Raw genomic sequence first — 24,886 nt, forward strand, 5'->3', positions numbered from 1 at the left:
GTCCTTGTCCACATGGATAACCCCTGACTTTTCTTCTTCATTTAGCATATAGTACAAGCTCACAACATGGACATGGACAAAATGAAAAGTAGAAAAATAGCCTGGTGCCATGGCACATGCCTGTAATCCCAGTGGCTTGGGAGGCTGATGCAGGAGGATCCTGAGTTCAAAGCCCACCTCAGCAAAAGCCAGATGCTAAGCAACTCAGTGAGACCCTGTCTCTAAATACAATACAAAATAGGGCTTGTTGGTTGAGTGTACCAAGTTTAATCCCTAGTACCAAAAAAAAAAAAAAAAAAAGAAAAAGAAAAGTACATAAGTAAGATGACCTTAGTTTCCCAACTTTGAGTATCTGAAATGCTTCTCCTCCAAATATTTCCCAGATAAAAGATGGACTTTTCTAGTCAGAGAGCTTTTTTTTTAAATAATAAATTAGGCCTTTAAATTATTTTTTAAAACTCTTTAAGATCATGAATAAATCAATGAATGGAATTGGAATTTAGGCATTTCTTTTGAATGAGCTATATACCTGGTGAATCCTCTCAGTTCTGTTTGAGGTGAGGAAAGGAAATCTCCTTTTAGGGGGACCTAAAAGATGAAGGCACCTAATTATGGTTGTTTAGATAGGTAGCCTTGGCTTTAGAGCAAAGGTTGATGATATTAATGTCCACACAAAGCACTAGGATTTGGTTAAAGTCAAATTCTGACTCAGTAGATTTCCCTGACAATCTGACCCCAAGTAGGACCCAGGCTGCTGGCCTGAGCCACACTGTTTTTGGTACTGCAGATTAAACCCAGGGGCACTCTACCACTAAGTCACTTCCCCAGGCTTTTTTATTTTTAATTTTGAGACAGGGTTTCACTAAGTTACTTAGGGCCTTACTAAGTTGCTAAGGCTGGCTTTGAACTTGCAATCTTCCTGCCTCAGCCTCCTGAGTCATTGGTACCAGACTGTGCCCCACACTTGGAGTGGTAAGGCCTCAAAGTGTGGTCTTTTCACATTCTGGACTGAACTAGAGATTCCTTGCATTTGTTCTGAGGATTTTTGAAAAAAGCCATTTAGGTTTTGAGAGTTTTATACATACACACACACACACACACACACACATTTTTAAAAATAGATTTAAGGGCTTGGATGTTGCTCAGTGGCAAAATGCTTGTCTTATATATGCAAGAAAGAAAATACAAAATAAAAAGAACCCCACCAAAAAAAGAAAAAAAAATAGATTTAACATAGATAAAAATAGATAATTATCCCCATGTTATAGATAAAATGACTGAAGCAAAGAGTGCCTAAATGAATTACCCCAGATCGCTGACCTAGTAGGGTAGCAAAATATCTAAAATTCAGTTCTCTTCATTCCAGTTAAAATGCTCTGTCTCTATCACATCTGTTCTTGGATTGTCAGTGTGCTCATTCATTCTTTCACTCATTCAACCATTCATTCTTTCATTTCTTCATTCCACAGAGCTTTATACAGAGCACCTTCTTTGGGCATTCCCTTTGCTCAAAATACTGCTCCTGTCTTGGGTATCTGTTCCCATTCTGCCAACCCTGATTCCACCTAAGAGAATTTAAAAAGCAACATCCTCCATCACCCCCAGCACTGTCCTAATCCCCATTTCCACTGAGAAAGATACAGATATTCAGGAAGAAAAACGGATACTCAAGCTGAGAATATCAAAGGAGACCCATTAACACACTTTTATTTGACAAAAAAGCACACCCATGAAAGGTGGTTTTTATCAAGACCACTAGCCATCCTTTTCAAACTCACCTTGAACATGAACTGAGTCATCAACATCTTCTCAACTACGACACCTCTGGCATTTCTCTACCTCCTTCAGAACATTGTAATCTAGTTCCATCCCAGAAACTTCACAGAGGTGTGAACCACCTATTTCCAAAGCAGTGTGATAATTGGGGATGCTCTAATGCTGACTGACAGCTCTTTATGCCAGTCTAATTCTAAAAAAAAAAAAAGACTCTATTCAAAGCAGGTGGTATAAGCACCTGCAGTCATTTTCTGTGTTGCTATTTAAGTTATAATTGGCAATAGAAAAAAAAACTCCAGAAACATCTACACACTAGAAATGCATAAATCTAATGCTCCTTCTGACCATCTCAAAATACATGAACTCACATAAAAATGCATGCAGTAGTGCCTCCCAATCCTCAAAGCTCAATCAACCTATGCACACAGAATACTGAGTGATTGCAAAAGAGAGTGGACTGGTTCAGATACAGATGGGGCTCCTTAAGAGGTTCATAGATCTTGCTCAAATACCTTAGGTTCCAATGAAGCATGTGATCACAACACACTCTACTCTGACCTTGAATACTCTCATAAGTCAGGTGTGACAGAGTGACTCTTTATTAAAGAATTCTTTGTTCAATTGCTTAGTAAAATTAAGAATAATTTATTGTGTGTAAATAATCTACAATTCTTATTTTCTCGGTTTGTGGTCTTCCACTTTCTTCAAGTGCATAAACATGGGCTGTCTTTGTTATCAGATATGGCAGTCTTTTCATGCTCAGAATGACCATACTCAGGGAAGTGTTAGAAACATGATAAACATGTCTAATTTAAATAATTTCTCCTTCAAAGAGCTTCAAGGACTTCATTCTATTTTTTTATCTTTCATAGCTCTGGAAAATATGGCAATCATTTATCCTCATTTTATAGATGAAAAATGGAGATAGATGAGTTCATCAGGCTGGAATGCATAGTTTTATAAGGAACAATAAACCCCTTTTTAAGTAAATTAAGCATAATATCTGCTTGTAGCTGCTAGTGTCACCAAGGCCTTCCTTGTCCCTTTTCCCCAGCCCGCCTCTGTATCTCTAAGTTTCTGAGCTGATTGGTCTCTGGCAACCGAGCTCTGTTTTCAGTTAATCTAATCTGCTCCCTTTCTCTTTTCAAATCAACTCACAGAATTGACTGCTGTTCTCCCTGGGTTTTCTGAGGTAGCTGGATGAATGCTGCATATTGGGAAGAAAGGATTTTGAAGTATTATTAAATATATTATTAAATATCTGACTGCTAACTAGAAACGAACATACAATTCCATAACCTTTGATTCTTAGAGCACTTTTGTTTCTCAATGAAGATCTGCTTTTTTCCTGACTTCATTCACTATGCCTAAAGTAAAGGTTCTATAAATAATATATGATTATATTAACTATTGGATTTATTAATACCAATGAGAGGAATGCATTTATAAGAATTTGAATATTAAATGCATTGACAAGAACATATAGGCTTCTGCCTTGTAGTTTCTAACCATATTGCAGGTATTTCTTGTCTAGTTCAGCATTGTGTTTAAGAATGCAGATTAGAGTCAGATCTAGGTTCCCATTCTAATTCCATAACTGAAATGTTTAGGTTCCTGATTTGTATAATGGAATTAGTAACTTTCACTTCGGAAGATTACTATGAGGATTAAACAAAGATAAATCAGACTAAATAGTGTAGAAGCTGGTATATAGGAAGTACTCAATAAATGGCTGTGGTTGATGATGATGAACAGCTGTAGTGACAGAAAACTCTTCTGTGGATGATAATTCTAAAAATAGCTAGATAAAATGTGTTTTGAAATATTCTTTCCCAAAACAGTCTCAAGCTGATTTTAGAATCGACAAACAAGAGTTCCTGAGTGCTGACTAGAATATCTGTGCACATCTGGATGACTGCAGGTCAGTCTGAAGAGAGTCTGCTACTCTCTGCAGTAGGCAATTGTGGCCAGAGGACAAAGCATCTGCAGCAATGCAATACTTTAAATAAACTAAAATGTTTTAACAGTGTCACAGGAAAATACTTACTAAGTAGCACTGGGAAGCTTTGAATTTAATACTTAGAAACTTTTGGAAGTGAAAATGTTTTTAAAGGTATTTTTTTTAAAAAAAATTCATGAAACCTAGATGTACTGAGCAGGTACCAACTTAAGGAAAGTCTTTCTGCATCTTCCCAACTTCTGTCATTTTTAGAATTTCTATGATTTCCTAGAAGGAGATGAAAACAAATGTTCAGGTAGAGAGGTGGTTAGACTTTTTGGACAAATTAGCTAAAGTTTAAGTTGTATGATTTTAAAAACTGAAGTTTAATTATTTCAAGAAAAAGTGGTGATGGTAACCCAGACTGGCAGCATTCATGAAAACTTGGTGCTAAAAGGGTCATTCTGCCCAAGATCGTAATTATATTTGGAATCAGAGAAGCTGAGTAATTTACTCTACCACTGTACAGAGAGTGTCACAGGGTACAAGAAGGGGCTCCTAATTCCTAGTTGAGTTCTCTTCCATTAATTTATCTGCCTCACTGGATGTGGTAATGCAGTCCTGTAATCCCAGCGCTCAGGAGACTGGGGCAGAAAGGATCATGAGTTCAAAGTCACCCTCAGCTTTAGCAAAGTGCTAAGCAATTCAGTGAGACCCTGTCTCTAAATGAAATACAAAATAGGAGTGGGGATGTGGCTCTGAGTGACCCTGAGTTCAATCCTTGGTAATCCCCGCCCCCACCACACACAATTTATCTGCCTCTCCGAGAATGTTTATGAACAATAGCAGAAAAAAAGTAGCTATAACATAAAATTAATATTGTTATACTATTTTCAAAAAGAACTTATTTTTCTTCAACTAGTATAAATTTATTTCTGAAGCACTTTTTATTCAATCAAGAATGCATAATTAATTCAGGGTAGTTAAATGTCAAGAGGAAGCTTCATTATATCACAGTACATGTTACAGTAGCAATTCTATAATCTCACAAAAGAGGGAAACCAATCCTAAGGGGTTGAAAAAGCTACGTTTTTTCCAGCTGTATCATTGGTAAACAAAGTAGCTTAAAGTTGGAGTTGGAGTTGTAGAATTTTTAAAAATGAAGCTGAACTGTTTTCAAGAACAAATGGCAGAGTTAGCCTGAACAAAAAAAGTGAGAGAAATAATAGCTTGGGTGAAAGAAATAACATAAGCAAATACTTTGAAAAATTGAAATAAGCACAATTGCTAATTTCTGAAGGAATACTTCTTCATTTAGAGATAAAATTAAAGAAAGTTTCAAGCTCATCTAAAAAATAACAGATGGATGAAATCTAATCTAGTGAAGTTTCTACTTAGAATTCAAGCCACAAGCGAGACTTAGGATCCACTCTATTGTCACATGGGGCTTTTGGGGGCAGTGTGAGAACTGGATGCGTTAGTATGGTGGAAGGGCTCAGGAATGTTAGCGATGACAGGCACAGGATGATATAGATGATGTTGATGTCCACTGAGACTCTTTAAAATAACTATGGATGTGTCAATGAGGAGTAGTAGATTATTCTAGAATCAGTCACAGCATAATGGAGTACATTAGGCTTGAAACCAACACTACCCAGTGGAAACATAATGCGAGCCACAAATATAACTTTTTCTTATGACCATATCACAAAATACAAAGAAACAGATGAAATTAATTTTAATGATTAGTTTAGCACAATGTATGCAAAATATAATTTCAATATGTAATTTAAAGAAATACACACACACACGTGTGTGTGTGTGTGTGTGTGTACACAATTTATCTTTTTTGTGTGTGCATGTGATTCTGGAGATGAGACCAAGGCTTTACCCATATCAGGTGGGTGCTACATCCCTAATGCTAAAGAAATATTCATATTACATTCTTTCTTTTCATACCAAGTTTTCAAAACTCTGTGTGTACATTACCTTTACAGACCATCTCCATTCAGTCTGTCCCAATTTCAAGTCCCCAATGATCACCTGTGATTAAGGCCTTGCATTGGATAGGTCATCTCTGGTCTACTTATATATGATCCCAATTTCATCAAAAAAACTTGCCTTTTCCCTATTTGAAGATGCATATTTTTTTTCTTGGTTGTTTCCTCTTTCTTATAAGATTGGTAGTTGGTGCCAAGCCCATCACATTTTAATAGAAATACGTGATATATTAAAATGTGAGTTATGGTGCATGTGTAGGTAACAGCTGTGAGTTGAATGTTTGACTCACCTCAAAAACAGAATATTTATTTTCCTTGGATTGCTTATATTTCACTTCAATAAATGGTGGCAAATTGTACTGTCAAAGGAGAGGGAAATTTATATGTTTATTTGTTCACTTTGAAAGGAAAGGATTTGCTGCTTTATGTGAGAAATACTTAGGCTTCTCTTTTACTAAAAAATTTTTAAATGTATTTATCTGGTTCAGTAAGCATTAATTGTTCCCACTGAGCACAATCATGTTGCCTGCTAGGATGATTCTGATAATGAAGAGGCTGGTAGCTGAACAGAAGAATATATGTCGTACAAATATTCTTTAATCTTCTTATCAAGGGTGTTATTTAAGACATTATAAAGAAAGAAACCCTATATTGCTTTCTACAGTTGAAAGCAACTACAACTACACTGCACTCAAAGCTGCATAAATAACTGTTAAGCAGATGGAAATTTATGTTACTTCTAAAAATTATATAAAATATAAAGTAAGATAATAAGGTTAGTTTTCCTGTGGAATAATTTCATTACTTATTTTGAATTCTTAAAATAATGTCTTCATCCATTTGGAAATGTTAGTCTTTTAGTTACTATCAGATTATGTCACGTGGCAGCACAAACTATTGTTAAGTTTTATAATGGGGCTACAGGAACGTGGAGCTTAATTCATGCTTCATGACTAGATTCATAAATCAAAACTCAGTATTCCTGGACCTTAATTTTATTATGTGTAAATGTGTGTATTCATCAGCTATTTTGTGGTAAAATACTTGGGATAAAGAAATTAAAAGGAGGTCAGGTTTATTTTGGTTCCTGGTTTCAAGTCATGCTTGCTTGGCTATCTTGCTTTGGGCCTGTAGCAGCACAGTACATCATGGCTGGAACATATGGTGGGGAGCTGCTTACCTCATGGCAGTCAGGAAGCTAAGGGAGAGAGAAAGGTGCCAAGATCCCAATATCCCACCAAGAGCATTCCCCAATGACTACTTCCTCCAACAGGGCTCCTGAAATTTCCACCACCTCACCATTTAGTGCTCTCAGCTGGAGACCAAGCCTTCAATACAGGAGCTTTTGACATACACAATCCAAACCATAACAATGGGGGAGAATAATAAGAGCTAAAATTATCTGCATGTATACCCATATGATGCTGAACTAAATATTTTATGTGCCTTAATTGATCTAAACACCATTATCCCCACCCCCATGATGTGGGCTTTTTCATATCTTCATTTTACACTTGAAGAGGGGATATTCATCACAAGACCACAAAATCAGTGGTGTGGATTTCCTGGACACTAGAAGTTATTGGAAGAAAAAAATGCTTAATATAATTACTTAGCTTACCTTCTTTTTTTTTTTTTTTTGTTGAAGATTTTTTTGTCTTTAACGTCTATATCACTAAAGACAGATATAAAAGTTACAGGCTTCTTAAGTCATTTAAAATATTTTTTCCAATTGAAATGGATCCAAAATATCTTAAGAACCACGTGGTTTCATAAAGTTAATCAATTATATTGTATTAATTATAAGTTATGCCCTTATGTACAGAAATATCCAAGGACTTTAACTATATTTTCATTGATATTTCTTTTCTTTTTTTTATTTTTTAATTTTTTATTGTGGGTTGTTCAAAACATTACAAATTTCTTGACATATCATATTCCACACTTTGATTCAAGTGGGTTATGAACTCCCACCTTCACCCCATACACAGAGTGCAGAATCACATCAGTTACACATCCATTGATTTACATATTGCCATACTAGTGTCTGTTGTGCTCCGCTGCCTTTCCCATCCTCCACCCTCCCACCTCCCCACCTCTCCCCTCCCCTCCCCTCCCCTCCTCTCTCTCTACCCCCTCCACTGTATAACCCTGAGGGTCTCCTTCCATTTCCATGCAATTTCCCTTCTCTCTCCCTTTCCCTCCCACCTCTCATCCCTGTTTAATGTTAATCTTCTTCTCATGCTATTCGACCCTACTCTGTTCTTAGTTACTCTCCTTATATCAAAGAAGACATTTGGCATTTGTTTTTTAGGGATTGGCTAGCTTCACTTAGCATAATCTGCTCTAATGCCATCCATTTCCCTGTAAATTCTATGATTTTGTCATTTTTTAATGCATAGTAATACTCCATTGTGTATAAATGCCACATTTTTTTTTATCCATTCGTCTATTGAAGGGCATCTAGGTTGGTTCCACAGTCTTGCTATTATGAACTGTGCTGCTATGAACATCGATGTAGCAGTGTCCCTGTAGCATGCTCTTTTTAGGTCTTTAGGGAATAGACCAAGAAGGGGAATAGCTGGGTCAAATGGTGGCTCCATTCCCAGCTTTCCAAGAAATCTCCATACTGCTTTCCAAATTGGCTGCAACAATCTGCAGTCCCACCAGCAATGTACAAGTGTACCCTTTTCCCCACATCCTCGCCAGCACTTGTTGTTGTTTGACTTCCTGATGGCTGCCAATCTTACTGGAGTGAGATGGTATCTTAGGGTGGTTTTGATTTGCATTTCTCTGACAGCTAGAGATGTTGAGCATTTTTTCATGTACTTGTTGATTGACTGTATGTCCTCCTCTGAGAAGTGTCTGTTCAGGTCCTTGGCCCATTTGTTGATTGGGTTGTTTGTTCTCTTATTGTCTAATTTTTTGAGTTCTTTGTATACTCTGGATATTAGGGCTCTATCTGAAGTGTGAGGAGTAAAGATTTGTTCCCAGGGTGTAGGCTCCCTATTTACCTCTCTTATTGTTTCTTTTGCTGAAAAAAAAACTTTTTAGTTTGAGTAAGTCCCATTTGTTGATTCTAGTTATTAACTTTTGTGCTATGGGTGTCCTATTGAGGAATTTGGAGCCCTTCCCCACCGACTGTAGATCGTAGCCAACTTTTTCTTCTATCAGACGGCGCGTCTCTGATTTCATATCAAGCTCCTTGATCCATTTTGAATTCACTTTTGTGCATGGCGAGAGAAAGGGATTCAGTTTCATTTTGTTGCATATGGATTTCCAGTTTTCCCAGCACCATTTGTTGAAGATGCTATCCTTCCTCCATTGCATGCTTTTAGCCCCTTTATCAAATATAAGATAGTTGTAGTTTTGTGGATTGGTTTCTGTGTCCTCTATTCTGTACCATTGGTCCACCCGCCTGTTTTGGTACCAGTACCATGCTGTTTTTGTTACTATTGCTCTGTAGTATAGTTTGAAGTCTGGTATCGCTATACCGCCTGATTCACACTTCCTGCTTAGCATTGTTTTAGCTATTCTGGGTCGTTTATTTTTCCATATGAATTTCATGATTGCTTTCTCTATTTCTACAAGAAATGCTGTTGGGATTTTGATTGGCATTGCATTAAACCTATAGAGAACTTTTGGTAGTATCGCCATTTTGATGATGTTAGTTCTGCCTATCCATGAACAGGGTATATTTTTCCATCTTCTAAGATCTTCTTCTATTTCTCTCTTTAGGGTTCTGTAGTTTTCATTGTATAAGTCTTTCACCTCGTTTGTTAGGTTGATTCCCAAGTATTTTATTTTTTTTTGAAGATATTGTGAATGGAGTGGTTGTCCTCATTTCCATTTCAGAGGATTTGTCGCTGATATACAGGAATGCCTTTGATTTATGCATGTTGATTTTATATCCTGCCACTTTGCTGAATTCATTTATTAGCTCTAATAGTTTCTTTGTAGAGCCTTTTGGGTCTGCTAGGTATAGAATCATATCATCTGCAAATAGTGATAATTTAAGTTCTTCTTTTCCTATTTTTATGCCTTTAATTTCTTTCGTCTAATTGCTCTGGCCAGTGTTTCGAGAACTATGTTGAACAGAAGTGGAGAGAGAGGGCATCCCTGTCTTGTTCCAGATTTTAGAGGGAATGACTTCAGTTTTTCTCCATTCAGAATGATGCTAGCCTGAGGCTTAGCATAGATTGCTTTTACAATATTGAGGTATGTTCCTGTTATCCCTAGTTTTTCTAGAGTTTTGGACATAAAGGGATGCTGTACTTTGTCGAATGCTTTTTCCGCATCTATCGAGATGATCATATGGTTCTTATTTTTAAGTCTATTGATGTGGTGAATAACATTTATTGATTTCCGTATATTGAACCAGCCTTGCATCCCAGGGATGAATCCTACTTGATCATGGTGTACAATTTTTTTGATATGTTTTTGTATCCGATTCGCCAGAATTTTATTGAGGATTTTTGCATTTAGGTTCATTAGAGATATTGGTCTGTAGTTTTCTTTCTTTGAAGTGTCTTTGTCTGGTTTAGGTATCAGGGTGATGTTGGCCTCATAGAATGAATTTGGAAGTTCTCCCTCCTTTTCTATTTCCTGAAGTAGCTTGAAAAGTATTGGTATTAGTTCTTCTTTAAAGGTTTTGTAAAATTCTGCTGTAAACCCATCCGGACCTGGGCTTTTCTTAGTTGGTAGTCTTTTTATGGTTTCTTCTATTTCCTCAATTGATATTGGTCTGTTTAGGTTTTCTATATCCTCCTGACTCAATCTGGGCAGATCATATGACTTAAGAAATTTATCTATGCCTTCACTATCTTCTAATTTATTGGAGTATAAGGATTCAAAATAGTTTTTGATTATCTTCTGTATTTCTGAAGTGTCTGTTGTGATATTGCCTTTTTCATCCCGTATGCTGGTAATTTGAGTTCTCTCTCTTCTTCTCTTCGCTAACATCACTAAGAGTCTGTCGATTTTGTTTATTTTTTCAAAGAACCAACTTTTAGTTTTGTCAATTTTTTCAATTGTTTCTTTTGTTTCGATTTCATTAATTTCAGCTCTGATTTTAATTATTTCTTGCCTTCTACTTCTTTTGCTGTTGTTTTGCTCTTCTTTTTCAAGCATTTTGAGATGAAGTATGAGATCATTTATTTGTTGGTTTTTTCTTTTTTTAAGGAATGAACTCCAATCAATGAATTTTCCTCTTAGAACTGCTTTCAATGTGTCCCATAGATTCCGATATGTTGTGTCTGTGTTTTCATTTATCTCTAAGAATTTTTTAATTTCCTTCTTGATGTCTTCTATAACCCATTGATCATTCAGTAACCTATTGTTCATTCTCCAAGTGATGTATGCTTTTTCCTTCCTTCTTTTATCGTTGATTTTCAGTTTCATTCCATTATGATCAGATAAGATGCATGGTATTATCTCTACTCCTTTATATTGTCTAAGAGTTGCCCTGTGACATAATATATGATCTATTTTTGAGAAGGATCCATGTGCTGCTGAGAAAAAAGTGTAACTGCTTGATGTTGGGTGGTATACTCTATATATGTCAATTAGGTCTAGGTTATTAATAGTTTTATTGAGTTCTATAGTTTCGTTATTCAACTTTTGTTTGGAAGATCTGTCCAGTGGCGAGAGAGGTGTGTTGAAGTCTCCCATGATTATGGTATGGTGGTCTATTAGACTCTTGAACTTGAGAAGAGTTTGTTTGACGAACATAGCTGCACCATTGTTTGGGGCATAAATATTTATGATTGTTATATCTTGTTGGTGTATGGTTCCCTTAAGCAGTATGTAGTGTCCCTCTTTATCTCTTTTGATTAACTTTGGCTTGAAATCTATTTTATTTGATATGAGTATGGACACTCCTGCTTGTTTCCGAAGTCCATATGAGTGATATGATTTTTCCCAACCTTTCACCTTCAGCCTACGTATGTCTTTTCCTATCAAATGCGTCTCCTGTAGGCAGCATATTGTTGGGTCTTGTTTTGTGATCCATTCTACTAGCCTGTGTCTCTTGATTGGTGAGTTTAAGCCATTAACATTTAGGGTTATTATTGAGATATGGTTTGTTCTTCCAGCCATATTTGTTTATTTTTGTTACTAAACATGGTTTGTTTTCCTCTTTGATTATTTTCCCCTCCCTTTACTGTCCTACCTCCCACTGTTGGTTTTCATTTTTATTTTCCATTTCCTCTTCCTGTAATGCTTTGGCGAGGATGTTTAGAAGAGATGGTTTTCTAGCTGCGAATTCTTTAAACTTTTGTTTATTGTGGAAGGTTTTAATTTCATCCTCCATCCTGAAGCTTAATTTCGCTGGATACACAATTCTTGGTTGGAACCCATTTTCTTTCAGTGTTTGAAATATGTTATTCCAGGATCTTCTAGCTTTCAGAGTCTGTGTTGAAAGATCAGCTGTTATCCTGATTGGCTTACCCCTAAATGTAATCTGCTTCCTTTCTCTTGTAGCTTTTAAAATTCTCTCCTTATTCTGTATGTTGGGCATCTTCATTATAATGTGTCTAGGTGTGGATCTCTTATGATTTTGCACATTCGGCGTCCTGTAGGCTTCTAGGATTTGGGATTCTGTCTCATTCTTCAAGTCTGGGAAGTTTTCTTGTATTATTTCATTGAATAGACTTCTCATTCCTTTGGTTTGGAGCTCTGTACCTTCCTGTATCCCAATGACTCTTAAGTTTGGTCTCTTAATGTTATCCCATATTTCTTGGATGTTCTGCTCATGGTTTCTTAACAGTCTTGCTGAGCTGTCTATGTTCTTTTCCAGTTGAAATACTTTGTCTTCATTGTCTGATGTTCTATCTTCTAAGTGTTCTCCTCTGCTGGTAGTATTCTCCATGGAGTTTTTAAGTTGGTTTATTGCTTCCTGCATTTCTAGGATTTCTGATTGTTTGTTTTTTATAACCTCTATCTCCCTGTATAGTTGATCCTTTGCTTCCTGGATTTGTTTGCGTAATTCATTGTCGAAGTGATCTTTCATTGTCTGATTTTGCTGTTTAATGTCTTCCTTGATACTCCAGATCATCTGAAGCATGTATATCCTGAATTCTTTATCTGACATTCCATCTGCTGCAGCTGTTACCTCTTCTAAAGTTGTGTTGACCTGCATTGCTTGTGGTCCTTTCTTTCCTTGTCTTTTCATACTGCTTGCGTATCTTTCCTGCAGGTGCAGGCGGCGGCTCTGCTCTCTCCTTATTCCAATTGGGGTGTCGTGGCTACCACGCCGGCACGTCACTGGGCCTGTTCTGGGAGCTGGCGGCGGCTCTGTTCTGCCCCTACTCCAATTGGGGTGATGAGTGTACCACGCCGGCAGGCCACCGGGCCTGATCCGCCGATCGGTTGCAGGTTTGCCTACCCTGCAGGCGCGGGCGGCGGCTCTACTCTGCCCCTACTCCAAATGGGGTGACGTGTCTGTCGTACCGGCAGGCCACTGGGCCTGTCCCGCTGGTCGGTCGCAGATCTGCCCACCTTTCGGGCACGGGTGGAGTCTCTGCTCTGCCCCTACTCCAATTGGGGTGTCGTGACTACCCTGCCTGCAGGACGCTGGGCCTGTTCCTGGCACGGGCGGCGACTCTGCTCTGCCACCACTCCAATTAGGGTGGTGTTTGTACCACGCCGGCAGGCTCCTGGGCCTGATCCGCCCGTCTGTTGTAGGTCTGCCTACCTTGGAGGCGCGGGCGGCGGATCTGCCCTGCCCCTCCTACCACGCCTGCGGACCCCTGGGCCTGATCTGCAGGTTGATCACTGGTCTGCTCACCTTGCGGGCACGGGTGGCGGTTCCGCTCCGCCCCCACTCCAATTGGGGTCACGTGAGCACCACACCGGCAGGGCCTGATCCGGGCGTGGGAGAAGGATCTGCTCTGCCCCTACTCCAGTTGGGGTGACGTGTGTACCACACTGGCAGGCCACTGGTCCTGACCCGCCAGGCTGTCACAGGTCTGTTTACCTTGCAAGCGCGAACGGCGGCTCTGCCCTGCCCCTCCTACCACGACCATGTACCACTGGCGAGCCGCTGGGCCTGCTCCGGGCGCTGGCGGCGGCCCGGCTCCTCCCCTCTGGCTCGACGACAAATTGAGGAGACTCGGGTGACTGTGCCTCACCCCCCCTACCAGGAGACCAACTGCTTATGTCACCGCTGGTATTGATGAAGTTCTCTCCTCCGCCGCTTTCTGCAGACATCAGATCTCTGCCATGTTGGTATCCTATGCGAATGGCAGCATTTCGTTCCCCTTGCCGGGCAACCAAAGCAACGGGTGAGTCCTGACCGGCTCTCAGCAGGACCCGGACCGAGAAGCAGTTTCCGCGGGCTCCTAGCCCCGGGCCAGGGAAGTTCCGGGAGCCGGAACTCGGCCGCTCCGTGCTCGGTGTAAGCTCCTATAAGTGTAAGCTCCAAGAAGCAGTCCCCGCGGGCTCATTTCCGGGAGCCGGAATTCAGCTGCTTAGTGCTTGGTGTATGCTCTGATAGGAGCAGGGTCCAAGAAGCAGCCTCCGCAGGCTCTGCAGCCCTGGGCCAGGGCGGTTCTGGGACGGTTCCGGGAGCCGGAACTCGGCCGCCCCGCACTCGGTGTTCGCTCCGATAAGATCAGGTTCTATGAAGCACCCAGGCGCTGAACCCTAGCAATCTGTCTGCAAGCCGCAGGCGAATTGCAGCCTGAAATTACCTGTTCTATGGCTGAATGAGCTGCAGTCAGTCGAAAACAGGGGTGGTGACGTCAGTTTACCAACATGGTGGCTGCTGGCCTCCTCTGTGGTCTGACCGGTGTGGAGAACCGAGATGGACGGCTTCCTTCCCCCGCCTCGAACCCAGAATTCAGCCCTGAGTACGGTGCTTGCACGGCTGGCAGAAACTGCAGCGCTGTAACCCTGCGTCTCTATCCCAGCGCGCGCTGCAGACTCTAGCCGCAGGGCGATTTGCTGAATAAGCAGTGTTACCCTCCATGCGACAAACCTCTCGCGTTTGAGTCCCCGTAGCCAATCCTCGTGCGATGGAAATCCTTCCTCCAGGTTCCGGAGCACCCCACTATTGCTGGAAATTCCTAACAAGATATCCTTTAGCCGTCCTGACTTGTCATACTCCCACACAGTGAAGCAGCACACGGGGGCAATGCACTCCCCTCGCCGCCATCTTCCTTCCTTCCTTAGCTTACCTTCTTAAAAGAAAAAAAAAATCTTTATTTGTGTTCAGAAGTCCTTCTATGGGTTCAACTAGGTGTTAGACAATTCTGTGCTTTGCTACAATGCCCAATCTATTGTTGACTTTAAGAAATAAAAGTAGTACTGTAGAATCCTTCCTGATGTAATGATACAGTTGATCCCTGGAAAACAAATTGTAGCTCATAATTCAAATGAGGTCCCAAGTGAACCACCTTTGAAGCTCCATGTGGCCCTGGTGTCCTATGACTCCTGGTGCATGCCTGAAGTTGAAAAACAGAGATCCTGTTCCCCTTTCAGGGGTCCATATAGCTCAAGAAGGTAATGAGCTATGCAATTCACAAGTAAGCAAAATACAGGTGATTATTAGCTATTGAGTTAAGGCAGCAAACAAAGTTTTGCATATATACCTCTGCCTGAGAAGACGACTCTCAGTTCAGTTATAGATCTATGCAGAAGGGCTTGGCTCATGGCCAACATTTTTCATATTCATCTTGTTCTTTCTGGAATTTAATCATCATTGGAATCAGTAGACATTAAACTACAGCTCTAGATGTTAAGTGACATAAAGTGGATAAAGTTCCAATTTGGGGAAAAACCAATGAAAAGATAAGAGGAGGAGGCAAAGGAGGATGTAGAGAAGAAGACAGGGAAGAAAAGAGAGAGAAAGGCAGACAGACAAAGATACGAGGAAAACTGTGGCTATCAAGCTATAGTGAAAACTTTCTTTGAGTTGCCTGCTGCCCCACTAATATAATGATGGCTGAAATAGCAAAAATCACAAGGTTAAGCTGGCTTTCAATGTGGAAAGAGGACCCAAGAGAAATGTTTATTTTAGCAGAAGTGTTAAACTCACTGTGAGAAGGCAAAGCCACTGAATGGAGAGGTCACCACCATGAGTGAACGAGACAACAAAACCTCAGGGCAAGTGGCTTCTCCATGGCTCAGCAACTAAGGACACAATGGTGGAGACATTTTTATCAATCAGTAGTTGGTTAGTTTTCCCAGAGAGTATTTTGACTCACTCAAATGGACTAAGGATAAGATTTAAGAAAGGTTTTTCTCTTGACATCTTTTAAAAATATTAGATTATTTGAAAAGCAATATTTTTCTTTCTACTTTTTCCAGTGAATTTAAAATATTTATAATATAATGTGTTACTTATATCAAATGCTCATTGTGTGACCAAGGAAATCAAATTATGTTGAATCTAAAGAGGCTATGGTCATCATTTCCTCAATCAGGAAAAACATAGACTAGGATAAAAATGTTATGTTTGACTCCTCATGCTCAGCATCTGAGAATTGTTCTCTTTTAGCTTACTGTTTTAGTCAGCTATTGATGCTACTGTGACTGAATGACCCAACCAGAATAGCTGTAGAGGAGGAAAGGTTTATTTGAAGACTCATGGTTTCAGAGATCTTATTCCATAGAATCCAGATCCATTCCTTAGGGCTCCAGGTGAGGCAAAGAACATCATGGCTGAGGAGTGTGGCAAGAGGGAACCAGCTCACATGGTGAACAGGAAGCAGAGGAGAGGGGGAGGGGAGAGAGGGAGAGAGGGAGGGAGGAAGGAAGGGAAGGAGGGAAGGAGGGAGGGAGGAAAAGAGGGAGAGAGGGAGAGAGAGAGAGAGAGACTTCACTCTCTAGATACACAATATCTACCCCAAAGCCATGTCCCAATATCCCACCTGCCTCCAGTTACAACTCAGTTAATCCCATCAGTCCCATCAGGGATCAATTCACTGATTAGGCTAAGGTTATAGCCCGATTATTTTTCCTCCAAACCTTCTTGCATTGTCTCACACATGAGCTTTTGGGGGACAACTCACATCCAAACCATAAAATTACCATTCAATGAAGGTATTAAGATTATTGGCAGAGATAAGACAGATTGTCTTCCAGATGTTCATTTACAGTATATCACTGAAAGAAATAATGTAAGTCCCAGTTTTACTCCTTGTGGAGGGGAGAGTGAGTATTTGTCACATGAGCAAAGATGGTGAGTGATGTCACTGTGTGGATGATAGATTCCACTTCCTTCATTTCCTTCTTTAGCTATTAACACTTTCTCTGTCCCAAACTGCCTCTACCCAGCTGCTGGATTTAGGGTGAGTGTTCAGTGAATGCAAGTCTGTCTGTAAGTTTATGGCTGGGTATCTGAAGCAGTGTTTCCATAACAGAATGAAGGTTTCTACACATTTGTTCATAGTCTTTGGCATATAGCAGATGTTCCCAAGAATTTCTTAGCATGAGTCAGGGTGAACAGATGATTAAAAACTCATTATTTTGGAATTTGTTGATTTTCTCCATAAATGCTTTCTATAGCAGGGGAAGGGAAAGTGTAGACACAAACTCAATACTCATTAAAGTCACAGATAATAACTTGGATGGATAAACAAATGTAGGACCCAAAAGAATGGAGATAGGTTGAAAACATAGGCAAATTCAAAAAGATAAAATTTCATACTCACCTTCAAGATGGGAGAAAAATGGGTGAACAGGAGTATGTATAAATACAGTTAGCTTTTCATTGTTTTTGTCACATTAGTGCCAACAAGACTAATATGATTCTAGATAAGCTCAATAAAGTGTACCAAAATAAAAAATAAAGGAAGCAATCATTTCACCCTACTCTGAGGTCACATCAGGACTACAATGGGTAATCCATACAACTGATAGAGAAAGGAAAGTATGGAGGTGGTAAGGTCTAGAGATCTTGACACAAGAGGTATTTGATTAACTTCTGTGAGGGACGTGGTATGGCTGGAAGGCACAGACAAATATTTAAAGAACTGTTATATGGACTACTGAATGGATGGTATAGATGATCAGGCTTCTGTATTGGGGGTTCCATATCATGGATTGGACTGGCTACAGAAAGCATTTTCAGGGAAAAACATTTCATTGCTGTTGATGTGTACTGTATATTTAGGCCCACCATATTTATGTTTTGTTTGTACTGAACAGCTATAAACAGTTTTTCTTGTCATCATTTCCTAAACAACACAGCATAGCAACATACATTGTAATAGGTATCATGAGTAATCTACAGATGATTTATGCAAGAGGATGTGCATAGGTTGTATGCAAATACTATGCCATTTTATATAAGGGTCTTGAGCATTTGTGATTTTGATATCCATGTGGATCCTGAAACCAATCCCCCACGGACACAAGGGGATGATGACAATTTGATGGTTCCAAAGCAGAGCCAGAAACAGTACATAAAGTTTTGAAAGGAAGATTGGGGTTCAATGCAAGGGAAAACTTCAGAAGGGGATAGGGGAGTAGGTTTCTCATGTTGAATATGTCCAAGAGGAGGTGTGTATGGCCCCTTATTAAGGATCTCCTACCAGATTGACCTAGAAGAATCTTCAGCTATAATTATAGATGAAACTTGAATGCTGCCTGTGGTTCACATGCTATGTAATAAAATAAAATCAACCCACATGACAGAGTAAGAGAATTGTGGTTCAAAGTTTCTAAGAGTAAACGATGACCAGTTCCCTCCATTCTCACAAGGACGTCAGGGCAAAATAGTTAGGCAGCTGTCCAAGGTGCTGGAAGGAGGTAGCCAATGTGGACAGTTGTGCTCCTGGGTTGTCATATTTATTGCTTGTTTTAATGTCTTCTGAATTTTAAGCTTTTCTGTTCCTTGTATCAATCAACACTACACACACACACACACACACACACACACACACACACACACACGGCCCTTAGCTAAAACAATGAAAATTGCATAGGGAAGATGTCAGAGAGCTGGCTCTAAACTAGTACATAGGCTTCTTCTATCTCATCAAGGCAGTAAATGAATCCATTCTACTCTCAAAGGTTGGGCTTGGTATCTAAAGTTGGGTCATTTGGACAAATTACATTTATAGTAGAAACCAATTATTTTGAGGCAATTATACTGATTAGTCACAACTCTGCCCCTGTGTCTAAACATTCTGTGGATCTTGGGATATATAACACCAAATTTTATTGGATTTTTAATGTTTCTATGTACTTTGTAAACACTTTGTTTGGGGTCATCAGAAACTTATATATGATGTTAAGACCATTAAAAAGATAAGAAGGTAAAGTTAGGTTCTGCCCCCCTTAATGGCTGTACAGATTAGAGAAATTCTTGAAATGCTCTGAACCTTTATTTTCTTTCCTATGAAATAGAAGCATTACCTGCCTCCCACAATTGTTGCTAAGAACTAAAACTGATAATTTACATAAATCATCTGGCATGAAATTGAAGTAAACATTTATGGAACACTCTCCTATTGTCACCATTGTTGCAATAATAGTAATGATCTTTAATTTATGATTTGTCCTTTTATATTGGAGCAATAATGATCTCTTTCCAAAATCTTTGAGTAATTAAAACTGAAATTATTTTCCAGCTGACAAAGATCATAAGATATGCATGCAATAAATGTTCAATAGATGTTCACATACTAAAACCAAGTTATTTGAAACATTGACAAATTATTAAATTGGATTATTTAAATGAGCATAATTTTCATATAAACATGTAAAAATTATACACACACACACACACACACACACACATGCAGTAAATAGTGAGCTCAGCGAACCTGAGTTATCCAAACTCTGCACAATCTAAAAGTCTCAGGACTGGACTTTGACTGGGTCCTCTGAGCCCTTGGAATAGCATGCCTCATAAGAACGTCTTTGTACATCTAAGGTTTTAGGCTTTGCCAGATAGTTTATGCTAACAGTGTGATTTTACAGCAAATGGCTGTAAACCTAATTTTGGTATACCTAACTTTAGGTAACACTGTATCCGTTTGATATCTTCTGGAAGGTAGGTGGGGGACAGAGGCTGAAGATTGAGTAGCTAAGGTCAGTTACAGGAATTGCAGGCCTATGTGACTCACCAACCCCCCAATAAAAACTCTGGACACTAACCAGGAAGCTTCCTTGACTGATAACACTTGCATATATTGTCAAATATCAGTACTGAGAAATTTAAGCTCTGTCCATATCATGTTACTGGTAAGACAGCCAGAAGCTTACACCTGGTCGCTTTGACTCCACCCCATGCACCTTTGTACTTTTGCTGATTTTTAATGTATCTTTTTGCTGTAATACACCATAACTGTGAGTGTAACAATTTTGCTGTGTCTTATGAGTCCTATCAAATTATCAAATATAAAGGTGGTCTTGAGATCCCCCAATATAACATGTAATAACACTAAAATTTGTTATGTATACACCTGGCATTATTCTAAGAAGTTCTGTACATTTATGAACTTATTCCATTTTCACACCCCTAAGGGAGGATGCTATTATTGTTTCCATTGTATACGTTTCTCCCCAACAGAAGGAATTTCTGTGAAGATCCCAAGACTCCAATGTTTCTCTCCATAAAAACATGGTGTAGAAATGCAGGAAAATGCAGAAATGCAGAGATTCCCAAAGGGAAAAATTAAATAGTTCTTTTGAGTGTTCTGATTAGAGAGGGGAATAGAAATTCAGAATGCACCCAAGGCTTCAAAATTGTTGCCACCATGAGTTGTTTGTAAATGTGTTTTTCTCTCCCTCTTCATTAGATCTCAGTCCGTTGTAGAAGCTGGGACCCTGAAACATGAGGAGAAGGGAGAGAATGAGAACACTCAGCCTCTCTTGGCACTGGACTGAACCCAGAGTCACCCCGATGCTCCTGCACACCGGCCTTCAGTGCTATCAGCTAAACAGGAAGCACACGCGCAACCAACCCACATGGACATGTGCATCCTGCCCGACGCGAGGTCCTCCACTCTTGACCCCAGAGATGACTGTCACCAGCCAAGGGTCTGAGCAGCCAAAGTTGAACAAGGATTTGAGAGATGCTTTTTTTTTTTAAATTTTTTTCTTTCTTTCTTTTATTTTTTTAAAAAATAAGGGGATTGGAAGATGAAGCAAGATTTTTGGCTTTTATGTTAAAAAAAAATTCTCTCCCCCACTACACTTAAAGTATCAAATGAATTTAAAAAGTGAAAAACTAAATTTGATTTACATACTGCATTAGGACAATGATTTTTCTGAGAAATCACACAGGAATCTTCTTCAGTTTTTGCAAATTAAGTAAACACACCAGAGTCAAACTGTGCAGAGATGAGTATCAAGATTAATGCAATGCAGAACCCTGAGAAAACAGTATCTCCACTAATTTCCATTTTTATTGAATTATTTTCTTTGACCTCATCACCAGCATCAAATTGTTCAGCCTAAGAGCACATTCTCATAGGTCTGGCTATTTGCAAAGCTTTCTTATTTTGATATCCTGCGAAAAATGATTTTGAATTTACATCTTTTTGTTAGGTCACCAGCTGTATATGATGAGCTGACTTCAAAGGATGGCACATGCAGTTTGAAATATGATTATTTCATCTTAGCAATGGGGTGTACCATAGGCATCCTGAGAAGCTATTAGTCCAGAATGTGTCTGTAGAGAGAAGGGGTCTCTTTGAAAAAACATATCAGCGATTAATAAATCCATTCAAGTTGGCTCACTTGTGCCACTACAGCAAAGAAATATGTTACCCAACCATTTAACTCCCCACCCTCCTGCAATCATTGAAGGTATGGAGAAATGGCCCAGCCATTGCTGAGTGGGTAGATATCCAATCATGGATGGCTAAATATGCAAGTATTAAGATAAGACCAGGAATGCAGGATGAAATGCCAAAGATCATTTTATTTCTTTATCTATTCTCTGTAGAAATGGAATCTCCAACTATACATTCAAAGGAAATTAGATATAAAATGAACAGATATCAAAGAATATGATATCCTTATTTGTGCCATGTTTCACAAGACCAGTTGTATATTTTTAGATATCTCTGATTTGACCAGCATGACATTGACATTTATTAGTTGGATCAATTAATGCTCAGTGTCAAATAAAAATATTTTAGTTGGTAATGGACAGTAAAATGATTTTGCATTTTAAATATTTGGAAAATATTTGGGAGGGTTGATTTGTTAGCTGAACAATTCAAAGGAAAGAAGTGAGTGATTTAGCTGGCCATAATCACCCCCAATAGATATTGCTAATCTTAACCATTGATTACACTCTTTCTCCATGGATCTAATGTTTTAATTTTTTTCTACTGGGAGAAAATAATAAGTCATTTTTATATTTCACCCTTGAAGAAGAAATAAATTAAAACAATTAAAAATGCCTCAATCATATCACAGTATAAATAAGACATGTTCATTTTGTGTAGACATTTCAAATCCAAGATAAAAACACTGAAATAATTCTATGAATGCAATCTGAAATATTTTTCTTATGTACCAATATACAGGTAAGGAAAAGGAAGAATTGAAATGAATGAAAAAATCCACTTTATTGCTTGGGTTTATAAAACAGATGTGGGATACAAATATTAAAAAGGCTATTGGGAGTCAGTTATTGACAGCCCTTTGCGGCAGTAATAATACTCTGGCTTTTCATTTGGAAATATTTAGAATCTTATTGTAGTGACCCAATTTTAAATAACACATTATATTTGCCAAGTTAAGAGTTAGTTTTTACTCTTTTCCAGAATTTTATTAAATGAATGTAAGATGATGGTTCAAAAAATCAGAACTTATGGTTTGAATTTCTTTATGTGTATGCAATATACATAGCAAACCAAATTCAGTAAGTGACATGAATGTTACTACATGAACACTGGATTGTATTACCCTTTGTCAGTCATTTCCTCTGTTTAATAAATACTGAAGAACACAAATGCCTTTTTATTTCTGTAATTAATTTTGATATTTTCCCTCCCATGTCTCTCCATCTGGTTTAGTGGGATTTTTGAACACTGTCAAAATGTAACAGGACAAATACTTTAGGAACACGAAAAATATTTTGCAAGCCCTTCTATCAAAAGTTAATGCCATTAAGGTCAAGGAAAAAAGTTCACTTTCAGCATTAAAGAATTACTCGTTAAATAAGATAAAGCCTCTTCCTTTGTCATTAGAGGGGAAAGAAAGCACAAGTGTTTCTTTCTACTTGTGCATGAAATCCAGTGACCTATGTGCCACTTCTGTAGCATTTTTGTTCATATTGGCTTAGAATTCAGTGCAGGTATATCATTACATTCTTATAGCTAACACTTTTTGCTTTAATTTTAAAGACATAAAATCAAATGCATTCGTATTTTATTACATTGTTGACTTGATTGTCTTTGGAATGAGCAGGCAAGATCACTTTCAATAGTTATTTCTAACATTAAAACTAAGTATGAGTATTAATTTTTATTTAAAAAATGATGTTTAAATGGCAGAAGTTTCTCAAGATAGGGAGATGGAAGAGTTCTTCAAATTCTTTCGAAGCGGAAAGCAATCTCATCTCCTACACTTGGCACAAAGATCCTAGCATTCCTGGGAATCATCTACTCTGCTACTCCATATTTACAAAATTTATATGCAAACCATCTAAAGAATGGAAAGTGCTATCTTCTTGCCATTCACTCAGATCTACAATAGGTGAAGACACTCTTGATTCCCAATCAATGATGTCACAGAAGGCAGAGAGGCTCTTGCCACTACCTATTGACTTATCCTTTGAAAGAATTTTTACTTCCGCACATTTTCCATTATTTGCAGCAAGCCCTAATACTTGGCATTAAAAAATTTACATGTGACATTTTGATATCATAATATAAAATATTTCATGTCCTTTTTTCAATGTAAAAAATTTCCCTTAGAAAGCAGCAAGATTTTTGAAATATTTCCACCATTAGCACACTAAGCAGAGCAAAAACTGGAGCTCAATGAAGATAAAGAAGCAAACAGACTCAAGGGCAAGAATCAGCACAGGTCATAGATTACAGGCATAATTACACTTTTCTCTTTTTGCATTAGGAAAATAAAATGGTCATTTTAATGAGTGTTTTTTACTAAAAAAAAGATTAAAATAAAGAAGTCTGAGTTCACCAGGAAATTTGCTATAAAATGACTAGAAGTAAAGCATTTGCAAAGCTTGTCATTAAAGTCGACAAAAAAGTAGTGGTACGTAATGCCAAAATAGTTTAGCTACCTTAGAAAAATATAAATGCATAGAAAAATTACAAACTTAAGCAATCCATTCACAGTTTCTACATATGTTCTTATTGTTCACTGATTCAGACGTATTCTGTGTGGAAAAAATATCTTTGGCTGGCAAGGTAGAAGCTATCAAGTGTTCGCCCTAAATATGGGCATATGATCAGTACTGTCATGGGATGAAACACAGCAGGGTGTTTTCTAAATGAATTGCTGTGAAGCAAATATTCCCTTTAGTATCTTTTAACCCTGGGAGGAAGCTCAGAATTTTTCAGGCTGCAAGTTGAGGGAATTAAGAGCCACGGTATTTGAACTATCTCCACATCAAAGGGATCCAGAAAGGTAGCCTCTCTCCAGAGTGTCCCAAGTCGGCATGAATTCCTGCTAAATGGCTGGAAGGCTGCGTCTCTGCTGGGGAGTCAGTTCTGGGTGCCACACATCCACGATGAATATCAGCCGGAAAGACGAGGCGTCCTGCCACACCTCATGCTCAAAGGAGTCGTCAAAGATGAGCACCTTGCCTTCTTCCCATGTCCTGGAACAGACAAACATGAACTTTGAGTAGAGCTTTGGGATGGGGGGGGGTTCAGATATCTGAGGATCAATTACTGTCCACATGCAGGAAGCCCCTTTTATGACAAACTTTCAGATAGAATCAGGACACTTAAGCCTGAATTTATTCTTCCTTTGATGATTAAGAAAGAATTTCAGCTGGGGTTGTGGTTCAGTGGTAGAGCACTTGCCTGACCTATGGGAGGCACTGGATTCAATTCTCAGCACATAAAAAATAAATAAATAAAGTTATTGTGTATCTCTACAACTAAACTATTTATTAAAAGAGAAAGAATTTCAGGATGTTTATTATGAATATCAGTTTTCATTGCCCTACACTGAAGTTGTGCAAAAGGCTGGGGATAGGTGATGAGGCATTCTGTTCTTATTTCAAGCC

The 24,886-nt window shown here is 38.7% G+C and overlaps 2 protein-coding genes across 5 annotated transcripts in view; one reads left to right on the plus strand and one right to left on the minus strand.

The window, feature by feature from the left end:
* Clvs1 (clavesin 1) overlaps window positions 1-20,553 on the plus strand; it is a 189,250-nt gene extending 168,697 nt beyond the window's left edge. The window contains exon 5 of the mRNA XM_027932912.3: window positions 20,466-20,553. Within this exon, the coding sequence (XP_027788713.1) occupies window positions 20,466-20,553 (88 nt within the window). The remainder of the gene's footprint in view (window positions 1-20,465) is intronic.
* Window positions 20,554-22,228: 1,675 nt separating this feature from the next.
* Window positions 22,229-24,886, minus strand: part of Asph (aspartate beta-hydroxylase) — a 219,588-nt gene continuing 216,930 nt past the window's right edge. For all 4 annotated transcript variants that reach the window (XM_071602317.1, XM_071602316.1, XM_071602318.1 and 1 more), the window contains exon 25: window positions 22,229-24,472. In XM_071602317.1, coding sequence (XP_071458418.1) covers window positions 24,322-24,472 — 151 coding nt within the window. In that variant the 3' untranslated portion in view covers window positions 22,229-24,321. The remainder of the gene's footprint in view (window positions 24,473-24,886) is intronic.

This window comes from Marmota flaviventris, chromosome 15, assembly GCF_047511675.1.
Source record: "Marmota flaviventris isolate mMarFla1 chromosome 15, mMarFla1.hap1, whole genome shotgun sequence".
NCBI lineage: Eukaryota > Metazoa > Chordata > Mammalia > Rodentia > Sciuridae > Marmota > Marmota flaviventris.